This window comes from Orcinus orca, chromosome 4 (genome assembly GCF_937001465.1).
Source record: "Orcinus orca chromosome 4, mOrcOrc1.1, whole genome shotgun sequence".
NCBI lineage: Eukaryota > Metazoa > Chordata > Mammalia > Artiodactyla > Delphinidae > Orcinus > Orcinus orca.
This window is the reverse complement of record NC_064562.1, coordinates 124123451-124147487: the sequence shown is the minus strand read 5'-3', so window position 1 is coordinate 124147487 and position 24037 is coordinate 124123451. Positions and strand designations below refer to the sequence as shown.

Here is a 24037-nt window from a genome sequence, read left to right as displayed (position 1 = left end):
GAACCCGTGCCCCCTGCAGCGGCAGGCGGACGCTCAACCACTGCGCCACCAGGGAAGCCCAATCTGGAGCTGATTTAAAGTATGCAGGAGGATGTGCGTGGGTTATATGCAAATACTATACCATTTCATGTAGGGAGATTGAGAATTCAAAGATTTTGGTATCCAAGCCGGGTCCTGGAACCAATTCCCCCGTGGATACCAAGGGATGACAGTATTTGCTTTTTGTAATATTTACTGTTGTTTGAGGTATTTTATAGTATTTTCTCTGATGTCCTTAAAGAATCTCTCTGCTTCTGGAGATGAAACTTCTGATAAGAAGTTTTAGCCTTTTATTAAGATATGTAGAATTGTTTAGAAGTCTTACTATTTTTATTGACAGTATGACAGTAATATAGCATAGAAATAGTTTATAAGCCTTGCTGCAATAATGAAAAATAAAGGAAATAGTCAGTTAACATAATGTATAAAGCACTTTACCGTTTTCACCCTCAAGATAATCATATAAACGGGGTAGAGTTAGTACTATTTATCAGATTTTTTGGCACACCAAAATCAAAGAGTATTGGAAGTTAGCTCAATTTACACATTAGTGAGAACCTATATCTTTTAACTCTTTGTTCCATATTCTTTTTATTATACTAAATTACCTCTTTGAATATGACAATTGGAAGGTAATGTTAATCTCCCACAGTTTTTTCACATACATATTCAGCGTTTCTTATCAGATACTCAAATATATTATGATCACTTAATGACTAAATATAAAAAGAGAATCTAAATAAAACAAAAGAGGGAGCTAATATTTATTTTGCCCTTAGTTTGTGCGTTTACATGTGTTCATTACCTTCTTCATGGAAATTCAGTCAGGAATTAATTCCCCAATGACTTGTGTCATTAGTGACCATTAGGTCATTTGTGTAACAAGATGGCTACATTTCTCTCTGTTCTCAGGTTTTTATGACAATAGACCTAAGCACAATCACCCAAGGCATGAGCCTTTCCTTTGTCTCTTTTTTTTTAAACTGTTGTACTGAAGTATGATTGACATGTAAAATAGTTGTATATGTGTGTATATATATATATATATATATATATATATATATATATAAAAAACATATACAACCTGATGATCTTGGGATAAGTATACATCCATGAAACCATCACCATCATCAAGGCATAGACAATCCATCATCTCCCAAAGTTTCTCCCACCCCCTCCATTATTATTATCATTTTGTGGTAAGAATACAACATAAGATGTACCCTTTTAGCAAATTTTAGCAATGTATTATTAGCTATAGGCACTATGCTGTATGGTGGATCTCCAGAATTTATTTATCTTGCATAATTAAAACTTTGTACTCCTTGACCATAACCTCTCCATTTGCCCCCAGTCCCTGGCAACAACCATTCTACTCTCTGCTTCTATGAGTTCGACTGTTTTAGATTCCACACATAAATGCAGCTGTACAGTATTTGTCTTTCTGTTTCTGGCTTATTTCACTTAGCATAATACCCTTCAGGTCCATGCATGTTGTTGCAAATGGCAGGATTTCCTTCTTTTTTAAGGATAAATAATTTTCCATTGCATGTGTGTATATACCATCATTTATCCATCATTCATCTGTTGATGGACATTTAAGTTGTTTCCATGTCTCAGTTATTGTGAAAAATGCTGCAGTGAACCTGGGACTGCAGGTATCTCTTTTAGATCCTGATTTCAATTCTTTTGGATAAATACCCAAAAGTGGGATTTCTGGATCATATGGTAGTTCTAGTTTTAATTTTTTGAGGAACCTCCATACTGTTTTCCATAGTGGCTGGCTGCACCAATCTATGTTCTCACCAACAGTGTAAGAGGGTTCTCTTTTCTCTAACCCTCACAAACACTTATCCTTTTTTTTTTTTTTTTAAACTAATAGCCATCCTAACAGGTGTGAAGTGATACTTCACTGTGGTTTTGATTTGCATTTTTCTGATGATTAGTGATATTGAGCACCCTTTCACATATCTGTTGGCTGTGTGTACGTCTTTTTTGGAAAAATGTCTATTCAGGTCTTTTGCCCATTTTTTAATTGGATTATTTGTTTTTCTGCTATTGAGTTGTAGGGGTTCCTTATATATTTCAGAACGTAGGTTGAGATTTTTTAGTTTGATGTAATCCCACTTGTTTATTTTTGCTTTCGGTGTCATATCGAAAAAATCGTTGTAAGGCCAATGTCAAGGAAATTTTCCCCTATGTTTTCTTCTAAGAGCTTTCTGGTTTCAGCATTTATGTTTAAGTTTGTAATCCATTTTTAGTTGATTTCTTCCCTTTGCTTCTATCCGTCTTATTTCTTCTCTGCAAAAAAGCAGACATAGCAGAAATGTGCATTGAAATAGAAAGCATAAAGTAAAACCAAAACAAAATACCCAGCCAATTATGAATCCTGAAACTTTTCTTGAATGCCTCCTCTGTGTTTAATTGCAAATGTTTTTAAGAGGTAAAAATATTTTTAAATACAAATAGAATTCCAGTAAAAAAAGTCTCTTCTCAGAGTACCTAGAAAATTTATATTTAAGCTCAGCTTAAAATTCTACTAGGAGTGGAGAGGAATAAACAGACCCAAGTCATAGGGGAAATGACAGAATTTGGTAATTGGTCTGATAAACCAGAAAAGGGTATTCTAGGTACCTGCAATAACTACCCACCCCCAAGACCATGGGAAGACCCATATATAGGCATGTGTTTATTTCTAGGCACATTTCTAACCTTAGAGAATAGCCTTATCACAGGTAGGTACACCATTAGTGAGAAGTAGAGTGTTCCAACATAATTACTTGTGGGTCAAAAGAACTGGCTTGGCTTAAGACACCTTGCTATGATGTGATTTGATGACCTTGATCTGTCTGCAATTGAGGTTGTTGACCCTGGTCTTTAAAGCATTGCCATTATGGCTCATTTTTACTAATTTCTATCTCAGGATGACAGTTTGCACCATCTTGCAAGCAAAAACTCTTTCTGAAGCTGCACAGTATCAGTTGTCGTGAATTCTCTTATCATGAAGATCAATCTGGTTTTATAGCCTCCCTCTGTTTTCTATAATTCTTTTTTTTTAAACATCTTTATGGAGTATAATTGCTTTGCAATGGTGTGTTAGTTTCTGCTTTATAAAAAAGTGAATCAGTTATACATATACATATGTTCCCATATCTCTTCCCTCTTATATCTCCCTCCCTCCCTCCCTCCCTATCCCACCCCTCTAGGTGGTCACAAAGCACCGAGCTGATCTCCCTGTGCTATACGGCTGCTTCCCACTAGCTAGCTATTTTATGTTTGGTAGTGTATATATGTCCATTGCCACTCTCTCCCTTTGTCACAGCTTACCCTTCCCCCTCCCCATATCCTCAAGTCCATTCTCTAGTAGGTCTGTGTCTTTATTCCTGTCTTGCCCCTAGGTTCTTCATGACATTTTTTTCCCTTAAATTCCATGTATATGTGTCAGCATACGGTATTTGTCTTTCTCTTTCTGACTTACTTCACTCTGTATGACAGACTCTAGGTCCATCCACCTCACTACAAATAACTCAATTTAGTTTCTTTTTATGGCTGAGTAATATTCCATTGTATATATGTGCCACATCTTCTTTATCCATTCATCTGTTGATGGACACTTAGGTTGCTTCCATGTCCTGGCTATTGTAAATAGAGCTGCAATGAACATTTTGGTCCATGACTCTTTATGAATTATGGTTTTCTCAAGGTATATGCCCAGTAGTGGGATTGCTGGGTGGTATGGTAGTTCTATTTTTAGTTTTTTAAGGAACCTCCATACTATTCTCCATAGTGGCTGTATCAATTTACATTCCCACCAACAGAGCAAGAGGGTTCCCTTTTCACCACACCATCTCCAGCATTTATTGTTTCTAGATTTTTTGATGATGGCCATTCTGATGGGTGTGAGATGATATCTCATTGTAGTTTTGATTTGCATTTCTCTAATGATTAATGATGTTGAGCATTCTTTCATGTGTTTGTAGGCAATCTGTATATCTTCTTTGGAGAAATGTCTATTTAGGTCTTCTGCCCATTTTTGGATTGGGTTGTTCGTTTTTTTGAATTGAGCTGCATGAGCTGCTTGTAAATTTTGGAGATTAATCTTTTGTCAGTTGCTTCATTTGCAAATATTTTCTCCTATTCTGAGGGTTGTCTTGCTTATGGTTTCCTTTGCTGTGCAAAAGCTTTTAAGTTTCATTAGGTCCCATTTGTTTATTTTTGTTTTTATTTCCATTCCTCTAGGAGGTGGGTCAAAAAGGATTTTGCTGTGATTTATGTCATAGAGTGTTCTGCCTATGTTTTCCTCTAAGAGTTTGATAGTGTCTGGCCTTACATTTAGGTCTTTAATCCGTTTTGAGTTTATTTTTGTGTATGGTGCTTGGGAGTGTTCTAATTTCATACTTTTACATGTACCTGTCCAGTTATCCCAGCACCACTTATTGGAGAGGCTGTCTTTTCTCTACTGTATATTCTTGCCTCCTTTATCAAAGATAAGGTGACCATATGTGCGTGGGTTTATCTCTGGGCTTTCCATCCTCTTCCACTGAGCTATATTTCTATTTTTGTGCCAGTACCATACTGTCTTGATTACTGTAGCTTTGTAGTATGGGCTGAAGTCAGAGAGCCTGATTCCTCCAGCTCTGTATTTCTTTCTCAAGATTGCTTTGGCTATCCGGTGTCTTTTGCATTTCCATACAAATTGTGAAATTTTGTGTTCTAGTTCTGTGAAAAATGCCAGTGGTAGTTTGCTAGGGATTCCATTGAATCTGTACATTGCTTTGGGTAGTTGAGTCAATTTCACAATGTTGATTCTTCCAATCCAAGAACATGGTATATCTCTCCATCTATTTGTATCATCTTTAATTTCTTTCATCAGTGTCTTAGAGTTTTCTGCATACAGGTCTTTTGTCTCCTTAGGTAGGTTTATTCCTAAATATTTTATTCTTTTTGTTGCAGTGGTAAATGGGAGTGTTTTCTTAATTTCACTTTCAGATTTTTCATCATTAGTTTATAGGAATGCTAGAGATTTCTGTGCATTTATTTTGTATCCTGCTACTTTACCAAATTCATTGATTAGGTCTAGTACTTTTCTAGTAGCATCTTTAGGATTCTCTATGTGTAGTACCATGTTATCTGCAAACAATGAAAGCTTTAATTCTTCTTTTCCAATTAGGATTACTTTTATTTCTTTTCCTTCTCTGATTGCTGTGGCTAAAACTTCCAGAACTATGTTGAATAATAGTGGTGAGAGTGGGCAAACTTGTCTTGTTCCTGATCTTAGTGGAAATGGTATCAGTTTTTCACCCTTGAGACGATGTTGGCTGTGGGTTTGTCATATATGGCCTTTATTATGTTGAGGAAAGTTCCCTCTATGCCTACTTTTTGGAGGGTTTTTATCATAAATGGGTGTTGAATTTTGTCGAAAGTTTTCTCTGCATCGATTGAGATGATCATATGGTTTTTCTCCTTCAATTTGTTAATATGGTGTATCACATTGATTGATTTGCATATATTGAAGAATCCTTGCATTCCTGGGATAAACCCCACTTGATCATGGTGTATGATCCTTTTAATGTGCTGTTGGATTCTGTTTGCTAGTAGTTTGTTGAGGATTTTTGCATCTATGTTCATCAGTGATATTGGCCTGTAGTTTTCTTTCTTTGTGACATCTTTGTTTGGTTTTGGTATCAGGGTGATGGTGGCCTCGTAGAATGAGTTTGGGAGTGTTCCTCCCTCTGCTATATTTTGGAAGAGTTTGAGAAGGATAGGTCTTAGCTCTTCCCTAAATGTTTTAGAGAATTTGCCTGTGAAACCATCCGATCCTGAGCTTTGGTTTGTTGGAAGATTTTTTCTTTTTCTTTTTGCGGTACGCGGGCCTCTCACTGTTGTGGCCTCTCCCGTTGCGGAGCACAGGCTCTGGACGTGCAGGCTCAGCAGCCATGGCTCATGGGCCCCGCCGCTCCACAGCATGTGGGATCTTCCCGGACCGGGGCCTGAACCCGTGTCCCCTGCATCGGCAGGCGGGCTCCCAACCACTGCGCCACCAGGGAAGCCCTGTTGGAAGATTTTTAATCACAGTTTCAATTTCAGTGTTTGTGATTGGTTTGTTTATATTTTCTATTTCTTCCTGGTTCAATCTCAGAAGGTTGTGCATTTCTAAGAATTCGTTGGGCTTTCCTTGTGGCGCAGTGGTTGAGAGTCTGCCTGCTGATGCAGGGGACATGAGTTCATGCCCCGGTCCGGGAAGAACCCATATGCTGCGGAGTGGCTAGGCCCGGGAGCCATGGCCACGGAGCCTGTGCGTCCGGAGCCTGTGCTCCGCAACGGGAGAGGCCACAACAGTGAGAGGCCCGCATACCGCAAAAAAAAAAAAAAAAGAATTTGTCCATTTCTTCCAGGTTGTCCATTTTATTGGCATAGAGTTGCTTGTAGTAATCTCTCAGGATCCTTTGTAATTCTGCAGTGTCAGTTGTTGCTTCTCCTTTTTCATTTCTACTTCTGTTGATTTGAGTCTTCTCCCTTTTTTTCTTGATGAATCTGGATAATGGTTTATCAATTTTATCTTCTCAAAGAACCAGCTTTTAATTTTATTGATCTTTGCTATTGTTTCCTTCATTTCTTTTTCATTTATATCTGATCTGATCTTTATGACTTCTTTCCTTCTGCTAACCTCCGGGTTTTTTTGTTCTTCTTTCTCTAATTGCTTTAGGTGCAAGGTTAGGTTGTTTATTTGAGATGTTTGTTGTTTCTTGAGGTAGGATTGTATTGCTATCAACTTCCCTCTTAGAACCGCTTTTGCTGCATCCCATAGGTTTTGGGTCATCGTGTTTTCATTGTCATTTGTTTCTAGGTATTTTCTGATTTACTCTTTGATTTCTTCAGTGATCTCTTGGTTATTAAATAGTGTATTTTTTAGCCTCCATTTGCTTGTATTTTTTACAGATTTTTTCCTGTAATTGATATTTAGTTTCACAGTGTTGTGGTTGGAAAAGATACTTGATATGATTTCAATTTTCTTAAATTTACCAAAGCTTGATTTGTGACCCAAGATATGATCTACCCTGGAAAATGTTCCATGAGCACTTGAGAAGAATGTGTATTCTGTTGTTTTTGGATGGAACAGCCTATAAATATCAGTTAAGTCCATCTTGTTTAATGTATCATTTAAAGCTTGTGTTTCCTTATTTATTTTCATTTTGGATGTTCTGTCCATTGGTGAAAGTGGGCTTTTAAAGTCCCCTACTATGATTGTGTTACTGTCGATTTCCCCTTTAATGGCTGTTAGTATTTGCCTTATTTATTGAGGTGCTCCTATGTTGGGTGCATAAATCTTTACAATTGTTATATCTTCTTCTTGCATTGATCCCTTGATCATTATGTAGTGTCCTTCTTTGTCTCTTGTACTAGTCTTTATTTTAAAGTCTATTTTGTCTGATATGAGAATTGCTACTCCAGCTTTCTTTTGATTTCCATTTGCATGGAATATCTTTTTCCATCCCCTCACTTTCAGTCTGTATGTGTCCCTAGGTCTGAAGTGGGTCTCTTGTAGACAGCATATATATGGGTCTTGTTTTTGTCTCCATTCAGCCAGTCTATGTCGTTTGGTTGGAGCATTTACATTTCAGGTAATTATCGATATGTATGTTCCTATTTCCGTTTTCTGAATTGTTTTGGGTTTGTTATTGTAGGTCTTTTCCTTCTTTTGTGTTTCCTGCCTAGACAATTTCCTTTAGCATTTGTTGTAAAGCTGTAAAGGTGTAAAGCTGAATTCTCTTAGCTTTTGCTTGTCTGTAAAGGTTTTAATTTCTCCATCAAATCTGAATGAGATCCTTGCTGGGTAGAGTATTCTTGGTTGTAGGTTTTTCTCCTTCATCACTTTAAATATGTCCTGCCAGTCCCTTCTGGCTTGCAGAGTTTCTGCTGAAAGGTCAGCTGTTAACCTTTCGGGGATTCCCTTGTGTGTTATTTGTTGTTTTTCCCTCGCTGCTTTGAATATTTTTTCTTTGTATTTAATTTTTGATAGTTTGATTAATATGTGTCTGGGCATGTTTCTCCTTGGATTTATGCTGTATGGGACTCTCTGTGCTTCCTGGACTTGATTAACTATTTCCTTTCCCATATTAGGGAAGTTTTCAACTATAATCTCTTCTAATATTTTCTCAGTCCCTTTCTTTTTCTGTTCTTCTTCTGGGACCCCTATAATTCGAATGTTGGTGCATTTAATGTTGTCCCAGAGGTCTCTGAGATTGTCCTCAGTTCTTTTCATTCTTTTTTCTTCATTCTGCTCTGCAGTAGTTATTTCCACTACTTTATCTTCCAGGTCATTTATCCATTCTTCTGCCTCAGTTATTCTGCTATTGATCCATTTTTAATTTCATTTATTGTGTTGTTCATCATTGTTTGTTTGCTCTTTAGTTCTTCTAGGTCCTTGTTAAACATTTCTTGTATTTTCTCTATTCTATTTCCAAGATTTTGGATCATTTTTACTATCATTACTCTGAATTCTTTTTCAGGTAGTCTGCCTATTTCCTCTTCATTTGTTAGGTCTGGTGGGTTTTTACCTTGCTCCTTCATCTGCTGTGTGTTTTTCTGTCTTCTCATTTTGCTTAACTTACTGTGTTTGGGGTCTCCTTATTGCAGGCTGCAGGTTCATAGTTCCCGTTGTTTTTGGTGTCTGTCCCCAGTGGCTAAGGTTGGTTCAGTGGGTTGTGTAGGCTTCCTGGTGGAGGGGACTAGTGCCTGTGTTCTGGTGGATGAGGCTAGATCTTGTCTTTCTGGTGGGCAGGTCCACGTCTGGTGTTGTGTTTTGGTGTGTCTGTGGCCTTATTATGATTTTAGGCAGCCTCTCTGCTAATGGATGGGGTTGTGTTCCTGTCTTGCTAATTGTTTGGCATAAGGTGTCCAGCACTGTAGCTTGCTGGTCATTGAGTGAAGCTGGGTCTTGGTGTTGAGATGGAGGTCTCTGGGAAATTTTCACTGTTTGATATTATGTGGAGCTGGGAGGTTTCTTGTAGACCACTGTCCTGAATTTGGCTCTCCCACCTCAGAGGCACAGCCCTGATGCCTGGCTGGAGCACCAAGAGCCTTTCATCCATGTGGGTCAGAATAAAAGAGAGAAAGGAAGGAAGGGAGGGAGGAAAGAAAGAAAAGAAAGAAGATAAAATGAAATAAAATAAAGTAAAATAAAATAAAATCAAGTTATTAAAATAAAAAATAATTATTAAGGAAAAAAATTTAAAAAGTAAAAACAAAAAACAAAAACAGATGGACAGAACCCTAGGGCAAATGGTCAAAGCAAAGCTATACAGACAGAATCAGACACAGAAGCATACACATACACACTCACAAAAAGAGAAAAAGGGAAAAAAATATATATCTTTGCTCCCAAAGTCCACCTCCTCAATTTGGGATGATTCGTTGTCTATTCAGGTATTCCACAGATGCAGAATACATCACATTGATTGTGGAGATTTAATCCGCTGCTCCTGAGGCTGCTGGGAGAGATTTCCCTTTCTCTTCTTTCTTCGCACAGCTCCCAGGTTCAGCTTTGGATTTGGACCCGCCTCTGCATGTAGGTCGCCAGAGGGCGTCTGTTCTTCGCTCAGAAGAACGAAGGGGTCTCTGGCTCACTCAAGCCGGGGGGAGGGAGGAGTACGGATGCTGGGCGAGCCTGCGACGGCAGAGGCTGGTGTGACGTTGCACCAGCCTGAGGTGAGCCGTGCGTTCTCCCAGGGAAGTTGTCCCTGGATCCTGGGACCCTGGCAGTGGTGGGCTGCACAGGCTCCCAGGAGGGGAGGTGTGGATAGTGACCTGTGCTCGCACACAGGCTTCTTGGTGGCAGCAGTAGCCGCCTTAGCATTTCATGCCCGTCTCTGCTGTCCACGCTGATAGCTACAGCTTGCGCCTGTCTCTAGAGGTCGTTTAGGCGGTGCTCTGAATCCCCTCAACTCGCTCACCCCGAAACAATGGTCTCTTGCCTCTTCGGCAGCTCCAGACTTTTCCCCGGACTCCCTCCTGGCTAGCCGTGGTGCACTAGTCCCTTCAGGCTGTGTTCTCGCAGCCAACCCCATCCGACCGAAGCCCGAAGCCCGCCCTGCCCGGCAGGTGAGCAGACAAGCCTCTTGGGCTGGTGAGTGCTGGTCGGCCCTGATCCTCTGTGGGGGAATCTCTCCGCTTTGCCCTCCGCACCCCTGTTGCTGTGCTCTCCTCCGCCGCGCCGAAGCTCCCCCCTCCGCCACCCGCAGTCTCCGCCCGCGAAGGGGCTTCCTAGTGTGTGGAAACCTTTCCTCCTTCACAGCTCCCTCCCAGAGGTGCAGGTCCCGTCGCTATTCTTTTGTCTCTGTTTTTTCGTTTTTCTTTTGCCCTACCCAGGTACGTGGGGAGTTTCTTGCCTTTTGGGAGGTCTGAGGTCTTCTGCCAGCGTTCAGTAGGTGTTCTGTAGGAGTTGTTCCACATGTAGATGTATTTCTGATGTATTTGTGGAGAGGAAGGTGATCTCCGCATCTAACTCTTCCGCCATCTTGAAGCTCCTCTATAATTTATTCTTTATTTCATAAATTCTCTGTTAGTTTTCACTTCCTCTGTTGCTGATAGCTTCTGCTTTTTCTCTTCCCATTCATATTCTTGAATGAGTTTCTTTTGCAGAGGCATGTCTTTCTGCTGAGAAAATTCACTTAGAATTTCTGCTGCACGGACCTGGCCAAATTCAGTGAATAAGAGTCAGGTTCCACCTTCTATATTTCTTCTTACAGCTCATGCCTGACTGACACTTCATCACTCAGTTTGGAATAGAAATGAGCACTATCTTTTTCTTTCTTTTTTTTTTAAATAGATCTTTATTGGAGTATAACTGCCTCACAATACTGTGTTAGTTTGTGTTGTACAGCAAAGTGAATCAGCCACATGCATACATATGTCCCCATATCCCCTCCCTCCCATCCTCCCTATCCCACCCCTCTAGGTCATCACAAAGCACTGAGTTGCTCTCCCTGTGCTATGCTGCTGCTTCCCACTAGCTATTTTACATTCGGTAGTGTATATATGTCGATGCTACTCTCACTTCACCCCAGCTTCCCCCTCCCACCCTGTTTCCTCAAGTCCATTCTCTATGTCTACATCTTTATTCCTACCCTGCAACTAGGTTCATCAGTACCTTTTTTTTTTTTTTTGATTCCATATATATGCGTTAGTATACGGTATTTGTTTTTCTCTTTCTGACTTACTTCACTCTGTATGACAGACTCTAGGTCCATCCACCTCACTTCAGGTAACTCAATTTCCTTTCTCTTTATGGCTGAGTAATATTCCATTGTATATATGGGAATATCTTTTTCAACTACTGTTAGCTATCGTTAACATCGGTTTTGTCTGGGAAATATCTATCATTTGTCTTTTCTTCATTTTCACTCTGGTGATCGGCCAGCTGCCCATTGTCAAATTCATCCCATGTATATAATTTTTAAATTATTTTTGCCTTTAAATTCAGGAGTGATATCAAATTATCTCATCTGCAAAGTAGACTTTTTCAAAACTTCTATTTATTTTCTTTGTAAGCAAGATCTTTATGTGTTACTGCAAGTTTTGTATAATTTATTAGTTCACAAGCTCAATATAATGCTCACTTCAGTCTTCTGTTTCTTATAGCAATTATAACATGCTCTTCTCAAATCAAGTATTTTCTTTGTAAATCCAATAGGGTTTGGATTCCCATCTTCTCATAACTTAGTTTAGCTTAATTTTTTCTCTCAAATATTATGAAATTCTTTGGAAAACCTTGTCATATTCAATAGATATCTGTCTTACCAAGTATCTTTTCAGTTTCCTTCGATTTTATTTTTTCTAACTCTCAATATAACGAGCAAATTTCCCACAGCATTTGATTCGTTTCTTAAATTGAATATTTAAGGCAGACATGTTCCTTTTTTTTTTTTGACGTGGCTTACGGGATCTTAGTTCCCTAACCAGGATCGAACCTGGGCCAACGGCAGTGGAAGGGCTGAGTCCTAACCACTGGACCACCAGGGAATCCCTTTAACTTTGTTTCTTGGTTTCTTCAAAAATATCATTGCTTCTCTGATCATTTTTTATAATCTGATATCTTTTAAATTTTTAAAAAGTGTATTTTAAATCATTTTTAAACATTTATGTAATCTATTGTTTTTACTTGATAGATTCTACTATTTAAAAGGAATATTCCTCAGGAGGAAAGTGACAAACTAACTCCAATAAACAAACATAATTATAGGTTTCTAAGGCTTTTCCTAAAAATCAGTTCTGGGCCCTCTGGCAGCTTTGTTGTGGATGAGACAGCAGTCAGTTAGGTATCTTCCATTGTAATCTTCCCACTGGTAGTTCTTAACATTTTCTCTTTATCCATGAATATTTCTACGTTTCTCCTTTGTGTTTAAGTGTGATTTATTTTTACTTGCCACTTGGAGTATAAGTTCAATCTTAGGTCTCCTAAGTTCAATTCTAGAATATTCTCAGCTATTATCTCTTAAACAAAGTCTTCTCTATCATTTCTTTTGAGTTCTTTTATAAGTAAAAATTTTCTTCTTAACATAGATGGATAGATAGATACATAGACAGACAGATACATGATAGCTAGATAGATAGATAGTAGATAGAGTCATTCTGTTTGGGCTGCTATAACAAAATACCACAGGCTGGGTGGCTTATCAACAACAAAAATTTATTTCTCACAGTTCAGGAGGCTGGGACCTCTAAGATCAAGGTTTCGGCATGGTCACCTTCAGGTAAGGGCCCTCTTCCTGGTTCATAGCTGGAGTCTTTTCACTGTGTCCTCACATAGTGGAAGGGGCTAGGGGTCTCTGTGGGGTCTTTTTTATGAGCCCCATTCTTGAGGTCTCCAGCTTCATGATTTAAGCAACTCCCAAAGACCCCACTTCCAAAATTATCATCTTCGGGAGTTAGAATTTCAACCTGTGAATTTGCGGGACATGTACATTCAGACTACAGTGGATAGTCAGATACATAGATAGATACTCAATCTGTCTCTCTGGGCTGCATTCTACATCTTCCATGACTGTTCCTTCTTCAACCATACCCAGGCAACATTTAACTGATTTATCTTTTTTTTTAATTTCAATGACATTTTCAAGATTTCTAAAGGGTTCTCTTTCATATCCACTTGTTCTTTTTTTTCCTTGTTTACATTCAAAATCCCTTGCTCTTTAATGGGTATTACTTCTTCATTTATCTCTTAAAGCATAATTAACATACTAATCTTCGTCTGATGGTTTCTTAAAATTAATTAATTTTACCTAGGAAGAATTCATGATCTTATTATTTAGTGCTACCTTTCTTAGCATTAGATTTCTTCATATGTTTTGGAACTTTGACTTCTATACTCATTGTGAGTAGGAGGTTTGTGTGTGTGTGTGTGTGTGTGTGTGTGTGTGTGTAGTTTTCTCTCTGTGTGTGTCTGCCTTTCTTTCCTCTATACTCACCTATTCTTACCTAATCATTTTATGTCTGTCTTTACCTGACCTCCCAGCTTTCTAGACCAGAGTTGTCTTAAAATGATATTTCAGGACTCCTGTCGCAGATTTATGTTTGGAATATCACAGAATCAGGCATCAAACCAGCAGATGCTTACTTCGTTTTCTGATTGAGCGTTTATATCTATATTCTCCGGCCTTTAAGCCAGAGATCCAGATTTTTTTAAAGCTTCTCTTTAGCATTTGTAAGCCCCCAGCTTTAAGAAGTGAGTCTGAATCTGATTAGAGAATTTTTGAGTATTTATTCTTCAGGGATAGAACCCATAGCCACCATTTCTACTTCTAGAACCAGAGCCAGCTCATAGTTTATCCCTGCTCTCCACTTTCCAGTTCTGGTACATTTCTGGCCTGTGGACATGCCCATGTCTTTTTTGAATGCAAATACTTTTAAATGTTTTTCTCTTTTTATAACTGACCATGTGTTTAGAGTAGAAGGAACAAATCAGAGCACAAACTCATTGTGCCACCTTCACAACATATACTACTAATGAATTTTTCATGTGTTATTTTAGTCTTTTCAACTTCTTTGCTTCTTCAGAGCAGATATACACCTTATACATGACCTATAGTCCCTACTGTGCAGACCACAGACATCATAAGTATCTAGTTGTTGCTAAACACTTCTTAAAGTAATTTTGTAATATAAAAAAATCTGATTCCTAATCCAAAGGACATTGTATATTATATATCAGAATTTGTCAGTATATACCTGTGCCTGTGTATGTTTGAGCATGTGTATAAATGTATATTTTTCATACCTATTAGGATTTCCACTGGGTTTATTTACCTATTTATATGATTCTCCTTCTGCTCTCAGTCTGGCCAAGGATAACTTGAGTGTGATGAAAATCTCTCTTTATTTCAGAACACAGAAGGAAACCTGAAATTTCGAATGACAATTTTGGATTCTGCTACAAAGCGGCTTCTCCTAATATTTTCAATTGATTTTATTGCTTGATTGTTTTTAACCTCTTACAAAACACAGATGGCCAGACTTACTCTGTGTAAGGGCTTGCAGGGAAACTAACCTGGCTCACTGATGTTTCTATTTCTCGTGATAGTGTTTCCATATGGAAGTCGGTAGCTCAGGATCACATTAAGAGTCAACTGGGTGCCAACGCCTGTGCCTTGAACTTCTTAGAGTTTAGAACTCATCAGTCCAACTTTGCAACTCATTCTTCAAAACCAAGCAGTTCTGTATTTTCCTTGGCCTCTTTCTCCCAGCAAATATTTTAAGACCTCAATTCTCACTGTGGGCTAATTATTCTCTTCTATTTGCTGGGATCATAATTCAGCGGGAGCTATTCCTAACCAAGGAAATGAGGGCAGAAATTATATAGTTGAGAATAATGGCTTGAAAACCATGAACGTCTAGAAACTTGTGCAAGTCTGACACATATTGGCTTGGTGGTCTTCACAGGGAACTCACTGAAAAAAAAGGTTATTTCTTCACTTTTAAAATGAGATCACCATAAAGACTCAACATTTATTGAATGACAATAATGAGCTAGCCCCTTAGAAAAATGAGACCAATACTTACTACCTAAACACTTTCCAATTAAAAGCGTTGTGATTTTAACTCAGCTGGTTCTTAATTAGAGAAATTCCAATAGATGAAAATTCACATTTAATAAAATAGAAATATTTGTAAAGATTATTTACATTATTAATATATATGTTTAATTAACTGCCAACTAAATATTTTCAAGAGAAGCATGAGGAACCTGACTAAAGAGAAACTGTAATCATTTGTACTCAGTACTTTTAATTATTAATATGCTGAAACCTTCAGAAAATAAATTTTCCTAAGAAACATGAAATCTCAACACCACCAGTTTGCTTAGCGAACCCTTTCTTATTGATGATACCCGGGCAGGATGAACAAAAATTCTGAATCTTTAGTGTTTCTAAGTAACACTAGTTGGTTAGAGATCTAGGGCAGCTTTTATAATTAAATGAAGCTTAACAGTTACGCTGAAATGCCAGAGGCAGAGTTGGCCTTTACAAATCTCTGGTCCTTTTCATGTTAGTTAAAAACAGTGACAAGATATATAGAAATCATTTACTAGCCATTTTGGAACCAAAAATTCCAAAAACTGTTCTTTTTATTTCAGGCCCTCCGGGGAAACGAGGTAAAAGGGGCCGAAGAGGAGAATCTGGTAAGTCTCTCTTTCAGCTGTTCTGTGTCATTCATGTCTGGCTAGGTTCCCACATCTGTTCCTCCTAATTAGTAATTATATTGTTCTGTTGGCTGTTGTGTGCATGTGCGCATGCGTGTGTGTGTGTGTGTGTGTTTGTGAGATGTTTATATCTTCTCTGCTACACATAGAATTTTTTTTTTATCTTCTTATTTCCATCAAACAGTAGGAAGGAGAAGTTTGCAAAATATTATTAATTACAGTTTACTAACCCCTGGCACCCAATTTTGGCTTATTTACTGTGTCAAGTTAAATCTGCCCTTTCAGTGTACAGCAGAGGGTTTCTTAGCCACATGCAGTATGACAGCATCACCCATCTTTCCACCTACATAGGTGGTCAATCAATGCACACTCTCTGCGGAAACATCTGCCTTGGGACACTGGGGCACATGTCCTGGAAACCTGATTATGATTTTATCCAACTGGTAAAATTTTGTCATGCTTTAACTCTCCTTCTTTTCACAATTTAAGAATTTTTATTCCTCTTGTATAACCATAGAATTTTAGTGATGACAGGAACTTTAGTAATCAATCCAGAGTTTTCATTTTATAGTTGAGGAAATGGCGACCCAGAGCAGTCAGGTGGTTCAGCCAAAGCCATGCAATTTTTTATGAGCAGAACTAGAAGCACAACCAGTTGTCCTGACACCCATTTTAGTGATTTTTGTTTTGTTTTGTTTTTTGCTTTCAGGCCAAATCCCTACATGCAAATTCAAATAAAAACTTTTTTTTTCTGAAATCAAGATATTCAAATGAGTGTGTTCACTTATGGTTTTACTAGTTTTATAAAGTCTAAGACTCCAAAAATGTAAATGTAAATGTGAAGTCTTAACAGGACATCAATTCTTCCTTGCAAGATAAGAGGAAGGTAATTTAAGGTTTGATTTTAGTGTACTAAGAAATGCTATTTTCCAGCATTTTCTACAAGTATTTATTAATATTAAAAACAATCTACTAAGGGTTAAAAAATAGAAATACTAACCTATCAAAAAGAGAAGACGGCAGATTGATTTTTTTTTGTCTCATTTCCTCTCCCTTTTGGAAATATGTCAAAGTAAAAAGGGTTTTATGAAAACATAGCTGCTTAATTCCTTTAAGAGAATTATCAAAAGTTATTTTTAAACCTCATTCACTCTAAGTAACTGGAAAATTGTATAGGTATCCCTTTCATTGAGTGCAAAGTTTTATAATAGAGGATGCTTTATAAATGATTTTGAGGAAAAAGAAATGATAAAACATTGGTGGACCCAAATAATCACTGAATTGATCTTTGTGTCGAAAGAAAGAAAGAGGTTTAGGAAAATATAGTGAAAGTTTTGTACTTATGCAGTTTTACAGAAAATATAAAAATCAATTCCCAACTTCTGGGCTACTGAGAACTGGTGCTTTCATTGAACATATGGTGTGCGAGATATTGAAATTTTCTTAGACTTTGCCTGTGTTTTGATGAGAATACATAGTTTTAAAGAAACTTACATAAACATCAGGACTTAGTCTTTTATATATTGACAATACTACTGAAAGATAAACATTCTTAGAACAAATAGCAGGTATCTTTCTGATTTAGCCATTTTACCAAACTCAAGAAATTTATATATCAATTGTCTACAACTGGTCTATCATAAATGACTAACGCTCTTCCTAATTCATATTTTATCTAAATTTTTAGGTGTATAAATTAGATAGTCTTTTCTTAAAATATATGAACTTCTGAGTAATTCATAAACAGTCCTCAGGGAATATTCTGTGAAATTTTACATAAAATTTTGTGTGTACATAGATGTAAATGCATTTTTCTGATATGGTCTCATAATAGGTTCATGATCTAAAAAATGACTGAGAGGCACTAAATTCTTAAGTGATTTCTATGTCTCTTGTATTGTGCTGATGATTATTATGATGTTCTAATCTTTTATTAAATCTTACTATTTGTATATTCACTAATTTGTCTCTCTCTTTTTCTTATTCTGTCTACTCTCCCCCCACCATAGGTCCTCCTGTAAGTATATTTGCTGCATTCTGGCTCCTCTACGTTAATCAAATCACGTATGTTAAAACTGTTAAAACATCAAAATATACTCTATATTTCGATTAGAAAAATGTTGCTGACCTTTTTTAGAGTATTTAACTGTGGGACATCAGTTTTTAAGTATACTGTTTTGTGATCATGTGATATGTAGGAGTGCAATATGTGTCAATTAAAAAAAAACTTTTATTTCTAATACGATCACAAACCAATTACTGTCTTGGGAATTTTAGAATAACTTATGAAGCTCCTGATATTAAATGCTTTTCCTGAAATACTGAGGTTTCTTTGCGAGCAAACCCTCAAGCTCTTTCACACTTCTTTTTTCATTCGTTTAAGCTTGTATCTGAAATATTTGCATTTGCCAGTTCACGAAATGTAGATGGCAACATGATCGTGGAAGTGATACCCCCGGTGGGCTTGGTTCAGCGCTCTTTCCATAAGCAACACTCCCTTTGAAGTCCCTTGGAGTTTTGCCTGCATAAAGAGATTGAGTTGGAGCCCTTGGAGAGTTGCACTTTCTTTTTTCTTTCCTTGTGTAGGTCATGGCTGCAGCATTCCAGCCTGCTTTGTACTCACAGGAACAGATTATCTTGTCAGCTTTGAGCTAGATGTGTTTTTGAGTAATATCCTGGATATCTGTCGTCTGACCCCGGTGCCGTACTGTGCCCTGTACGTTTACGGTAGCAATGATCATTGCCCTGGAGATATTTTCTCATCCCGAATAGTCGGTTTGCTCCAGGGTTCATAGACTCTGCATTGGCAACTTCTCTAACAGGCCAGCATGGTCCAGGGAGAGGGGCTTAGCATATACTCGTTTACTTTATTCACAGGAAGCATTGGCTTCCAAATATCTTTTGCAGTCTTCCTGCCACGTTCAAGGACGGAACATAAATCATGTTAGAAATGACTTTGCTTCTGTAACTGACTTCAGCTCTTGCTTAATGCTAGGCAGATGGCATGCCCCAGGTCTAGGAGCCTTATTCTTTGGCTTCATATTTGACTGTCTTTAAAACTAGAAACAAACCACTGCTACCCAAAGGAAACTCTGGAGATTACATCCAGAATAGAGCGTTCAAGGCTTCTTTTTGTGGAGGTAAGTATTAGGCAGGCCAAGAGTCAGTTAAATCTCATTTCTGCCTTATGATATTGAGGATTCTAGTATTTCCTGTTCGGTCCTTCACAAGTTTAGACACCCATATTGGGCTCTTGCTTTCAGGGGGCCATCTATTAGTTCAGGTTCTCCACCTAGAACATTTCAATTGTTTTTTCCTTTTCTTATTATATACTAAAAAAGAGGACTAATATGTTTTAAGCCCCTGTGTATGGCAGGCAATATTCTAGGCACTTTACATACATTTATTTTGTCTCTGATGCTACCATCCCCATTCCCATTAATGTCTCTAAACATTACCATTGTCAACAAGGAAACTGAGGCTCATAGAGGTTAATTATCAATGGCTGTACAGCTAAAGAGGGTTTGCAAAGTTGGAATTCAGTTAGATATGTCTGACTGTAAATGCTTTCTGCTTACCACGTTATCCTTCTTCCTTGAAATTGTAAGTATATTATAATATGACTCATTGTTACACAGGTTTGGCTAACCATGGGTCAAATTGTATTTCTTATTGAAATATAGTTGATTTACAATATTATATTAGTTTCAGGGGTACAAAACAGTGATTCAATATCAAATTATATTTCTTGATATAAATAATTACATATAATAAAAGCATGACCAAAAAATGTAAAATGGCTAATCTATACAATAAGCATTAATACTATGGCATCTCAGATGGATTTTAAAGAAGTTATAATGTGTTTAGCAAATTGCATCAGATCCAAGAAATAAGGTATATGTAATTATGAGGTTTTCTTTTGTGTGTTATTTTCGTTTTGTTTTTAAATTTTTATTGGAGTATAGTTGATTTACAATGTTGTGTTAGTTTCTGCTGTACAGCAAAGTGAATCAGTTATACATATATTCACACTTTTTTTATACTGACTAAAAGATAACTCGAGTTAAGTTGCTCACATTTGATAAGATAAAAAACCATTGAATGTGAAAAAGAGAAAAAATATATATATTCATTGTGCTACCTTTACTAATACAATGGAGTCTTACTGTAAGTACTTGGGACTCCGTATCATGGGAGCCCTTAGGGGTGAAATACCTTGTAATGAAATCCTCTTAAGCCTCCAATTTCTAAACCTCCATATATGATTTTCAAGGTATTGTATTTGCTTTTCATCAAATTTTCCTTTAGAGTAGGTGGCTTGATAAAATATTTCCATTATATTTCTTTTCTTGTTGTTGTTATACAGCAGGTTCTTATTAGTTATCCATTTTATACATATTAGTGTATATATGTCAATCCCAATCTCTCAATTCATCCCACCACCACCCGTACCCCCCCACTGTCCCCCCTTGGTATCCATACATTTGTTCTCTACCTCTGTGTCTCTATTTCTGCCCTGCAAACTGGTTCATCTGTACCGTTCTTCTAGGTCCCACATGTATGCGTTAATATACGATATATGTTTTTCTCTTTCTGACTTACTTCACTCTGTGTGACAGTCTCTAGATCCATCCACGTCTCTACAAATGACCCAATTTCATTCTTTTTATGGCTGAGTAATATTCCCTTGTATATATGTACCACATCTTCTTTATCCATTCATCTGTCGATGGGCATTTAGGTTGCTTCCATGACCTGGCTATTGTAAATAGGGCTGCAGTGAACATTGAGGTGCCTGTGTCTTTCTGAATTATGGTTTTATCTGGGTATATGCCAGTAGTGGGATTGCTGGGTCATATGGTAGCTCTATTTTTAGTTTTTTAAGGAACCTCCATACTGTTCTCCATAGTGGCTGTATCAATTTACGTTCCCACCAACAGCGGAAGAGGGTTCCCTTTTCTCCACACCCTCTCCAGCACTGTTTGTAGATTTTCTGATGATGCCCATTCTAACTAGTGTGAGGTGATACCTCATGTAGTTTTGATTTGCATTTCTCTAATAATTAGTGATGTTGAGCAGCTTTTCATGTGCTTCTTGGCCATCTGTATGTCTTCTTTGGAGAAATGTCTATTAAGGTCTTCTGCCCATTTTTGGATTGGGTTGTTTGTTTTTTTAATATTGAGCTACATGAGCTGTTTATATATTTTGGAGATTAATCCTTTATTTGTTTGCAAATATTTTCTCCCATTCTGAGGGTTGTCTTTTCGTCTTGTTTATGGTTTCCTTTGCTGTGCAAAAGGTTTTAAGTTTCATTAGGTCCCATTTGTTTACTTTTGTTTTTATTTCCATCATTATAGGAGGTGGATCAAAAAAGATCTTGCTGTGATTTATGTCAAAGAATGTTCCTCCTATGTTTTCCTCTAAGAGTTTTACAGTGCCCAGTCTTACATTTAGGTCTCTAATCCATTTTGAGTTTATTTTTGTGTATGGTGTTAGGGAGTGTTCTAACTTCATTCTTTTACATGTAGCTGTCCAGTTTTCCCAGCACCACTTATTGCATAAACTGTCTTATCTCCATTGTATATCCTTGCCTCTTTTGTCATAGATTAGTTGACCATAGGTGCATGAGTTTATCTCTGGGATTTCTATCCTGTTCCATTGATCTATATTTCTGTTTTTGTGCCAGTACCATATTTTCTTGATTACTGTAGCTTTGTATTATAGTCTGAAGTCAGGGAGTCTGATTCCTCCAGCTCCATTTTTTTCCCTCAAGACTGCTTTGGCTATTTGGGGTCTTTGTGTCTCCATACAAATTTTAAGATTTTTTGTTCTAGTTCTGTAAAAAACGCGATTGGTAATTTGATAGATATTGCATTGGATCTGTAGATGGCTTTCGGCAATATAGTCATTTTCACAATATTGATTCTTCCAATACAAGAACATGGTGTATCTCTCCATCTGTTTGTATCATCTTTAATTTCTTACACCAGTGTCTTATAGTTTTCTGCATACAGGTCTTTTGTCTCCCTAGGTAGGTTTATTCCTAGGTATTTTATTCTTTTTGCTGCAGTTATAAATGGGAGTGTTTCCTTAATTTCTGTTTCCTTATTAATTTTCTGTTTGGATGATCTGCCCATTGGTGTAAGTGAGGTGTTAAAGTCCCCCACTATTATTGTGTTACTGTCAATTTCCTCTTTTATAGCTGTTAGCAGTTGCCTTATGTATTGAGGTGCTCCTATGTTGGATGCATATATATTTATAATTGTTATATCTTCTTTTTGGATTGATCCCTTGATCATTATGTAGTGTCCTTCCTTGTCTCTTGTAACATACTTCATTTTAAGGTCTATTTTATCTGATATGAGTATTGCTACTCCAGCTTTCTTTTGATTTCCTTTTGCATGGAATATCTTTTTCCATCCCCTCACTTTCAGTCTGTATGTGTCCCTAGGTCTGAAATGAGTCTCTTGTAGACAGCATATATATGGGTCTTGTTTTTGTGTCCATTCAACGAGCCTGTGTCTTTTGGTTGGAGCATTGAATCCATTCACGTTTACGGTAATTATCGATATGTTTGTTCCTATTACCATTTTCTTAATTGTTTTGGGTTTGTTTTTGTAGGTCCTTTTCTTCTCTTGTGTTTCCCACTTAGAGAGGTTCCTTTAGCATTTGTTGTAAAGGTGGTTTGGTGGTGCTGAATTCTCTTAACTTTCACTTGTCTGTAAAGCTTTTGATTTCTCTGTCAAATCTGAATGAGATCCTTGCTGGGTAGAGTAATCTTGGTTGTAGGTTCTTCCCTTTCATCACTTTAAATATCTGATGCCACTCCCTTCTGGCTTGTAGAGTTTCTGCTGAGAAATCAGCTGTTAACCTTATGGGAGTTCCCTTGTATGTTATTTGTTGTTTTTCCCTTGTCTTCAATAATTTTTCTTTGTCTTTAATTTTTGTCAATTTGATTACTATGTGTCTCAGCATGTTTCTCCTTTGGTTTATCCTGCCTGGGACTCTCTATGCTTCCTGGACTTGGGCGGCTATTTTCTTTCCCATGTTAGGGAAGTTTTTGACTATAATCTCTTCAGATATTTTCTTGGGTGCTTTCTCTCTCTCTTCTCCTTCTGGGACCCCTATAATGTGAATGTTGTTGCGTTTAATGTTGTCCCAGAGGTCTCTTAGGCTGTCTTCATTCTTTTTCCTTTATTCTGTTCCGTGGCAGTGAATTCCACCGTTCTGTCTTCCAGATCACTTATCCATTTTTCTGCCTCAGTTATTCTGCTATTGATTCCTTCCAGTGTATTTTTCATTTCAGTCATTGTATTTTTCATCTCTCTCTTTTTTTTCTCTCTCTCTTTTTTTGTTCTTTAATTCTTATAGGTGTTTGTTCTTTCATTCTTCTAGGTCTTTATTAAACATTTCTTGCAACTTCTCTATCTTTTCCTACATTCTTTTTCTGAGGTCCTGGATCACCCTCACTATGATTATTCTGAGTTCTTTTTCTGGAAGGTTTCCTATCTCCACTTCATTTAGTTGATTTTCTGAGGTTTTATCCTATTCCTTCACCTGGTACATAGCCCTCTGCCGTTTCCTCTTGTCTATCTTTCTGTGAATGTGGTTTTTGTTCCACAAGCTGCAGCATTGTAGTTCTTCTTGCTTCTGCTGTCTGTCCTCTGGTGGATGAGGCTACCTCTATCTTTCTTGCATCTGAAGAAAATGGATGAACAGTGGCATTATTATGATTAAATGGATTGATCAATTTTATATTTATTTAGATATAGTATCCAATGATTGACAATTGTAACTTGCAGTGACCATACTCCTCCTATTTTTAGCATCATTTAATGTTTTGCATATTTTTCCTTCCATTTCTTTTCCATAAACTGAAATCTGAATGTTTCTATAAAGTTATTTTTAGAACATTTTATTTCACAAATTCTGTGTTCAATGAAAAATATTTATCTCAACAAATAAGAAATTGGATAAAATATCAAGACTTACGTGGCGAGTTTAATGGTAATTGCCCATGCCTCCATTCCGTAAATTTAATGTAAATCACAAAGGTAGTCAGAGAAGGTAAATCGCCTTGCTACTGATGAGCAATCCATGGCATAGAATCTATATGAAGTAAATCCCTCCAGCTTCCTTCTACCATGAGCCTCTGTGGTCCTGTGCTTTCACAAGTACAGGAAGATTGTGATGTGTAACTTTGTGTCCTGAAGTGTATTTTCTTTATTTTTTTAACATCTTTATTGGAGTATAATTGCTTTACAATGGTGTGTTAGTTTCTGCTGTATAACAAAGTGA

The 24037-nt window shown here is 37.3% G+C and overlaps 1 protein-coding gene across 1 annotated transcript in view; it reads left to right on the top strand.

Annotated features, from left to right (window-relative positions):
- COL25A1 (collagen type XXV alpha 1 chain) overlaps positions 1–24037 on the top strand; it is a 467388-nt gene that overhangs the window by 236296 nt on the left and 207055 nt on the right. The window contains exons 3-4 of the mRNA XM_049709644.1: positions 15671–15715; positions 17746–17753. Coding sequence (XP_049565601.1) covers positions 15671–15715; positions 17746–17753 — 53 coding nt within the window. The remainder of the gene's footprint in view (positions 1–15670; positions 15716–17745; positions 17754–24037) is intronic.